The sequence below is a fragment of the Pelophylax lessonae genome, assembly GCF_965119305.1.
Source record: "Pelophylax lessonae genome assembly, chromosome: 1".
Lineage (NCBI taxonomy): Eukaryota > Metazoa > Chordata > Amphibia > Anura > Ranidae > Pelophylax > Pelophylax lessonae.
In genome coordinates this window covers 492,385,795-492,393,850 of record NC_138768.1, presented here as the reverse complement: position 1 = coordinate 492,393,850, position 8,056 = coordinate 492,385,795, and the positions used below count along the sequence as shown (strand labels likewise).

At 45.0% G+C, this 8,056-nt stretch overlaps 1 protein-coding gene across 1 annotated transcript in view; it reads left to right on the top strand.

Moving 5' to 3' along the window:
* The first annotated feature begins 437 nt into the window (after window positions 1–437).
* Window positions 438–8,056, top strand: part of TIMM44 (translocase of inner mitochondrial membrane 44) — a 645,415-nt gene continuing 637,796 nt past the window's right edge. Inside the window, exon 1 of the mRNA XM_082244204.1 lies at window positions 438–515. Within this exon, the coding sequence (XP_082100330.1) occupies window positions 486–515 (30 nt within the window). The 5' untranslated portion in view covers window positions 438–485. The remainder of the gene's footprint in view (window positions 516–8,056) is intronic.

Below are 8,056 nucleotides of genomic sequence, written 5' to 3'. Positions count from 1 at the left end.
GTGACCTAGAGCAAGCGGATGGCCCAAAATAAATTTTGAGCCCGGAACTCTGCTTTAAGCAATTTTCCTTTTTAATTGCATAAGGTTGCAAGGTCCTCCCTTTAATTATTGTCGTCTGCTTGCCATCCTGTCCACTTCCACACATAGGGAGGAACATCTTGACCCTTAAAACCCTGTCCTTTGAGATGAGAAAACAACCAGCCACACACACGTTGCTAGAACAGTATTTTATGAAAAGAGCCTAGATTTGTAAGTATACTTATGTAATTTGACGAATATCCATTAAATGAAATGTCTAATAAACGCCTAACATTCTAGGAAGAAATAGCTTGGCAAGATAACGAACGCTTTTTCTATATAGTTTTCCGATTAGACTACTATATGTTGCGCTACCGTCTTGCACTCTCGTTGCTGACGTCATCTAGAAGTGACCGGCGCCAAATGTTTTGCTGTGCGCGAAGGTCAAAGTATGTTCCTCTACAAAGATGGCGGCTGCTATATGTCAGTGTTACCGGGTGAGTAAGAGTTTGTACGTGATAGTTCATCTCATTTCGTGTGGCATTACAGATGTCAAGATTTTATTTCTTTAAAGGGCTGAGAAGCGTTATATCAGTTAGGTCTTTACGACGTTAACAAGGAAATATGTTCTATTCTCGCTGCATTGTGTTACACGTGTATTGACATTGTCATAAAATGTTCCATTAAGTAAAATGAATGTACATGTAGGTATATACTAAGGTTTTGTATAGGTATTAGTCTTTATGTAAAAGTTTAGTCACTTTTTCCCCGCATGCTGTAGTGTTTGGCGCACGTGTTTATTATGATGTCACTGGGCAGCAGAGGAGCTTCTGCATACAATGGATGAAGGATGCCTGTGTTCTGTTCCCTAAAGAATTGCCAGAATTTGGAGAGCTGTAGCCAGAAATTGTCTTCTGCTTATCTTTGTTTCTGTGCGTGGTCGGCATGCATTGTCTGAAAGAGGAACATACTAAAAGGAATGACAAAATGGAATGCCCATAGTGAATAGATGAACAAAATATTTCAATTGGTGACCAGAACTTTTAGACGTATCATCAAATCTTTTGCAAACAGCTTTTGTCTATATCTGTGGCATTGTTTAATATTCAGATTAGATGGGATTATTATTGTGTGCTTCCCCCTTTTTCTTTTTTTTTAGAATGACAAGGGTGAAAGACAGCAGGGAATGCCCATAGAAAGTAATGAAAAGCAAACTATAAACTCATCTACAGGTTTAATACGCTTTCATAGCAATGCATCCTGTGTTCCCTAAGTAGGTTAGGAGATTGTAAAATTGAATCTATTCATGATTATAGCGGTATTCTATGGAATGACAGATAAATGATAAAGGAATGCCCATAGAGTATTATGGGAAGCAAGATGTAACCTGGAGTCAGAACCATTAAACCTATCAGATCAATCTTTAGCAGATAATACACTCCACGTTCAATGGCAATGTTTGAAATTGAGATTAAGGGATTTTTTTTTTATGGAATTACAAAGGTATTTACAGAAGGGAATGCCCTTTAATCTGCTTAGCGGTATCCCCGAGCGTGACTCGGGGTTGATTTTCCATGCTATTATTGGTATCCCAGAGTCACGCTCGGGGTAGATGAGCAGAGCCTGCTCATCTACTCCTGGCAATCCAGCGATGATCTCCCATTGCTGTGATCGCCAGCCGAGATCCCCGCTGCTCCTCCGTTGGTCTGATGACTTCCTAGTTCCGTTCCCTGCAGCAGCAATGCTGCATGGGAGCGGAACTGAGAGGGAAATGCAAACGTTGCACAAAACACAAACCCATAACATTTATATTATATATAATGTGTGTGTGTATATATAACGCATGAATTATAATCTAATCAATAATATAATTTTATTATATAATAAAATATATATGTGTATGTATGTATTATATATTTTTTTTTTGTCAAAACATTTTATTGAGGTTTCACACCAGACATGAAGCAAAAAACAAGACAGGCATACAGAGGAACGTCTGGAAATAAAGTACAGTCATGGTGCATAGGTAAATAACATTGAGAGCATAGGAATCAGCTGAGCATACATAAAAACCCCCCAGGTGCATCTATAACACTGAATGTAGCAGCCCTTATGAAAAGACCTTGGGGATATCATGTAGATGGGAGTTGTATTGAGGGGTCAGGAAAGGGAGGTGACCTCCCAAATGGTGAGAGCCGGAACAGGGAGGCTAAACACTAAACATCAGAGGGACCCCCCAAGCCCCGACACCCCCCAGGGGGAACTAGCTGTGTCAGGGGGTGGGGGGCCCACCCTATAGAAGCATGAGATCCGGCAAAAAAAAGAAAAAAAGAGGTGCCTCAAACATGGGCACCTCAGGCTTGGCTAGCGGAGGAAACGTTTCCAACAGGTGACAACAAATGTCCCCAAGCAATGAGTGGAGGGGAAGGGGAGGCAGGGATCAGGAAGAAGAGGAGATTGGGGGAGAAGGGTGGGAAAGGAAGCACAAGAGGGGGAAGGGGGGGAGGAAGAAGGAAGGTAAGGGAAAGACCATAAAGAGGGGACAACGTACAAGTACAGAAAAGCAGTGTGGTGAAAGGCGGTGAAGCCCGAACATCCGAGGGAGCATCCCAGGGCAGCTAGCTCACCATATATAGGGGTACCATGTGCAATCAGCATAGCTAACCTGCATTAAGTGCTCAATCTCTGAAAATCAGGTAAGGATTGGAAGTGTATCCAGGGCGCCCATGTTGTATAATACTTGTGGTGGGAGTCCCTGGCTTGAGCAACAATGTCTTCCATCTCAGCCACCCGCTGAACCCTCCGCAACCACTCGGCAACTGTGGGAGGGGAGGTGGACAGCCAGTGGCATGGTACACACATCCGAGCCTCATTAATAAGGTGTAAGGTTAGCGATTTTTTTTTTTTTTTAATATAGCTGGTATACGACAAGGAGGTGTGGTGGAGGAGATATTGTGCCGGAGAGTAGTCTGGCGTATATGTGGTAATACGGGGGATCAATGCATGAACCTCTCTCCAAAACGGCTGGATGATGGGACAGTCCCCCCAGATATGTTTCAGCGTCCCCCTGTGCTGCATACACCTCCAGCATAAGGGGGAATTCGTTGCGGAAATTTTATGCAACAAGTCAGGGGTCCTGTACCACCTGGAATAGCGCTTATATCCAGTTTCCTGTGCCAGCACATTCAAAGATCCCTTATGCATGTGATAAAGGATGCGTGACCATTCATCACCCGAGAAGTCCCTACCCAATTCCCTTCCCCAACGCGCCCGAATCACGTCCGTAGGCGCATGTGCAACAGGGAATAGCATAGAGTATAGAATGGAAATCATATGGCGGTGTGGGCCCGGGGCATCACAAAGACGTTCAAATGAGGTAAGGGGCCAGATCCAATCCGTCGACGGTTGAGCGTGGGTCAAGAAATGTCGTATTTGGAGAAAGCAAAATATATGTATTATATTATATATTATATAATAAAATTATATTATTGATTACATTATAATTCATGCGTTTGTGTTTCAAATTTATCACATCTGGGATGTCTACTAGTCTTGTTTTGGTCAGGTTTAAGTCAGTAATTACTAAGAATTGTAGGCCTATAATACATAACGCCAAATTTCCATGCAAAAAATTGTACCGCTTTTGGTACAGAATTCCTGACATCATACCCCCAGGGAGGTTAACCTATAATGGGAAGCAAAATATATATTATTTTGCAGGTAGATCTAAGAATCACAGAAATTTATCCTTAGCCACAGGTGTCCCTCCAGCAGAGTAGCAGATTCTAAAATGGAAATAATTTGGGATTATTGTTTTCTAGCAAGCAAGATGTGACCTGGAGTCCGAACCATTCTACGTACCAAATAAATCCTTTGCAGGCGTACTCTACAAATTGAGTGTCTGTTTAAAATTGAGATGAACTGGAAATGACAAAAAGTAAACGGTTGAAGAGAATGCCCATAGAGTGTAATGGGAAACAAAATGAAACTCCTTTGCAGACACATCTGAGCGACAGAGCAATTAAACCTTTTCCACAGTTCCTCAAGTAGAGTAGCATTGTAAGGGCTGAATATTGGGCATTGTCAGTCCAGTTCAATAGAAACAGGCTGACATTCAGTCCGTGTGTACGGCAGCCGATCTAACGGAGGGGCAGAACCAAAAAGGTCTGCTGATCAGTGTCCCATCAGTGCTCACAGCCTGAGAGAAATGACCAGTGTGTTCTGACATAGGGGCTGTTCTCCTGTCAGAACACCATTGCACAGTTATTATTATTAGCAGAGCGATTTGTTATACTAACATTGAATTGTTCAGGATCTCCTCCTGATCTCTTATAGCTGTTTTCTCAAGTCGTCTTCCAGGACAGCTCATGAGACCTAGGGCTCCTCCTACTAGGACAGGAAACTCATTCTAATTAAATAAAAGGCGTCACCCTAGTCCTCACCTTCCGTTTTAGTGTTTCCTCCGGACAGGGGGTAACATGTTCCTGGAACTGAAGCTCCTGGTCTCATGGAACTGTCCTAAAAAGACCGGGATTGAAAGAATCCATCTCCTCCTTGCCCAAGTGCGGTACCCTTACTTGTCGCAATAGGGGCTGACCGCTTTGTCTCCTGTATCTCGTGGTCCACTGGGGCAGGACTGTGGATGTCGTCAGTGGATCGCAGGGGGAGTCTTCTTCAGTTTGTGGCGGCGTCCTTGGAGCAGCACAGGCTGTGTACCCGTGACGCCACCGATTAAGCAGGGAAACCTGCAAGTTTGAATTTGGAGCCACGAGCGGAGAGGGCAGAATTCTGCATTCCACCCTGGCCCCAGGAAGCGGCACAGGTCACTTCCAGCGCAGTGACGCACATCCACGGGCGCTGGAAGCAGTAGTTCAGATTTCCAAGGCGCGAACAGGAGATATCTGAGCGGCCGGTGTGAGGTGAAGACCCAGCACAGGCTGCGGTCCACCAGACAGAGCAGGATGGATTGCGGCATCCGCTCAGGCGGTAGAGGCAGGCTCTGGCACCAGCACCTCCCAGGTAAGCAATGCGAATTCTCCCTTCCAGCATATACCTGTGGTGGTCTCTTCCCCCTTCCCTTCTCTTGTAAGTTAAATCAGGTCGGTAGAAGGGGGCACTCTTTTTCTTTACCCTGTACACACTGTGTGGGAGGGTGAATTTGGGAGTCATAGCTAATTATGTTTTTTTTGTTATAGACCAAGGCTCATGACAAGGTCCAAAGACGCAGTCCCCAAAAAAGAAATGTGCAGTTTGCGGGACTCGGTTAAGTTCCACATGGAACAAAAGCATGCCACACATGTATTTGATAATCTTGTTAAAGATGACTCTACTGTATCCACCCAAAAGAACGTTGACCTTTTAGTTAGGTCCCTACATCTGTGTCTAAACCAACACACGGAGTGTACTGTGACGACACAAGGGAAGAATCGGAGCCCCCTCATTTCTCAATTAAAGAGCCTGGATCAGGGGAAGAACCCAGGGAAAGAGTCCTGTGAAGGTTCCAGATTCAAAATTATCCCTTGAAGATGTGGATGAATTGTTTAAAGCAGTGTATGTTACACTAGGAATTAAAGAGGAGATGGTGCAAGCATAATCTTATGTATACAATCCATAAGAAAAGTGCTAGAGTTTTTTCCCTGTACATGGGAAAATCCTGAAAGGTGGAGGAGGATGAGTGCTGATTACACTATATCTCCCCCACCACCCTGAACAGACGACTCAGGGTGTGTGTGTGTGTGTTATTACCAATCACTGGCAATCAATCACTTAGCAGTAGATTTTCTTTGGCATGATCTTATGTATGCAACACATAAGAAAAACGCTAGAGTTTTCCCTGTACACAGCTCCTTGCTAAACTGTTCCTCCTTATGGAAAAACAGAAATGATGAATGAAGGAGGATGAGTGCGGATTACACCGATCTCCCCCACCAACCTGAACAAACAATTCAGTGTGTGTGTGTGATCCTGTTACCAATCACTGGCAATCAATGTTTTAGCAGTGAGTTTTTTTGGCTGATTCATCCGCTGAGGCGGTTAAAATCACAGCCAGAACCTCAGCTTTGTCAGGAGAAGTTTCTGGCTCAAGTCATGGTCTGGTGACTCTACTTCCAAAACTCCGCCTCTGTGGTCTCCCCTTTACATGTGAACATCTGCTACACCTTCCCTCCAATCAGTACTGCTGACAAAAATAAGTAAATTCCAGAAAAGAAAAAATCCCCATATACCCGAAAGTTCTTTCAGGGCAGGGGCAAACAGCAAGGGCCACGTAAGGTTCAGGCCGTGTCCAAGAAACACTGGACTGGACACAACGGTAGGCGTAAGGGGGAGCATCCTGTTTAACCCTCCTCAGCACCCCGCCAAACTGCAAGGACTCCTTTCGCATAGTGGGCAGAAGATTAAGGACCTTCCTCCCACAGTAGAAGGAAATTACTACATCAATCCCTTTTTAAATTTGGACCTAGTGTCCACAGGGTACAGACTGGAATTGAATTCCCAGAGAAGCTATTAGTTACCAGCCTCCCCAAGGATCAAACCAAAGCAGCTGCTCTAAGTCTCCACGGAAACTTAGTAGATCAGAGGGTATTGATACCTGTTCCAAAGAAGGAACAGGGCAAAGGGTTTTACTCCCATAGATTGTTGATAAGAAAACCCTTGGGGAAGTTCTCGATTTGACTTTAAATCTACACACTTTTAAATCTCTCGATAAGGTACAAGCATTCCATAGGAAGCCTGCTGTATCCGAAGTATTTCATGACTATACTGGACTTAAAGGATGCTTATTTCCACATCCCCATTCACCTGGCTTACCAGAAGTTCTCACGACTAGCAGTGAAGCTAGGACCAGAGGTCAGACACTATCAATTTCGGGCGCGGCCCTTCGGGTTATCCTCAGCCCCTCGTATCTTTACCAAAGTCCTGGGGGAAGCTTTAGCCCTGCTGAGACTGAAGTTCATTAGGATCATCCCCTACCTGGATGACCTCCTAGTAGAGGTGGATTCAGATCAGAAACTGGAAAAAGACCTAAAAGCAGTTCAGAAGTTCCTTGAGTCACTGGGATGGATGATCAACAAACCAACCAGAGGGTCTCACTCAGGTACATAACAAGAGTCATAGGCCTCATGACCTCCTGTTTTTCAGCTGTCCCTTGTGCACGGTACCAACAGCGTCCCCTCCAATGGTTCCTGTTAAAGAACTGGGACGGATTTCCAGATTCCTTGGAACCGAAGGTGAAAGTTCCCACCAGGGTAAAAAGAACCCTATGGAGGTGGAGATCACCTCTTCACCTTACAAAGGGACTAAAAAACTGGGTTATTCAAGTATCACAAAGAATAACCACAGATGCAGCACAGCACGAGTTTGTCAACCCAGAAAGAACTCATGGCAGTAGAAAAAGCCTTAGAGGTCTTTTCAGATGGACGTAAAGGGAAGTCATCTGCAGATTCGATCCGACAACATAGCTACGGTGGTGTACCTCAACAAACAGTGAGGTACACGGAGTCGGGGGTTACAGTGGATAGCCCAGAAAATATTCTCTTGGGCCAAGCTGAATCTTGCCTCCATTTCAGCTATTCATCTGAAGGAGACTCAGCATGTCTTAGCAGACCCCCTCAGCCGCCACCAGGTGTGTTGGGACAATTGGTTCTTCAACCCAAGGGACTTTGCAGAAACTGCGGCAAAGTGGGGCCTTCCAGAAGTGGACCCTTTTACAGCTCAAACAAACAGCAAAACAAGAAGGTTTTTTTTCCCTGAACCAAGGGGACCAGTCCCTGGGGGGTTGACGCCTTTGCGAACCCCTGGTCTTTCAATCTCTGCTATGCCTTCCTTCCAGTCAGGCTAATCTCGAAGGTCCTCCGGAAATTCTTCCAAGAGGACACAGATGTGATTCTAATAGCTCCCTTTTTGGCCCAAAAGGCCATGGTTTTCACACCTACAGGCCTTCGCTTCCAAGCCTCCAATAATCTTGCTCTAGAGACAGGACCTGTTGACTCAGGGTCTGGTGGCCCATCTGCGCATCAGGTCCTTGAACCTAACAGCTTGG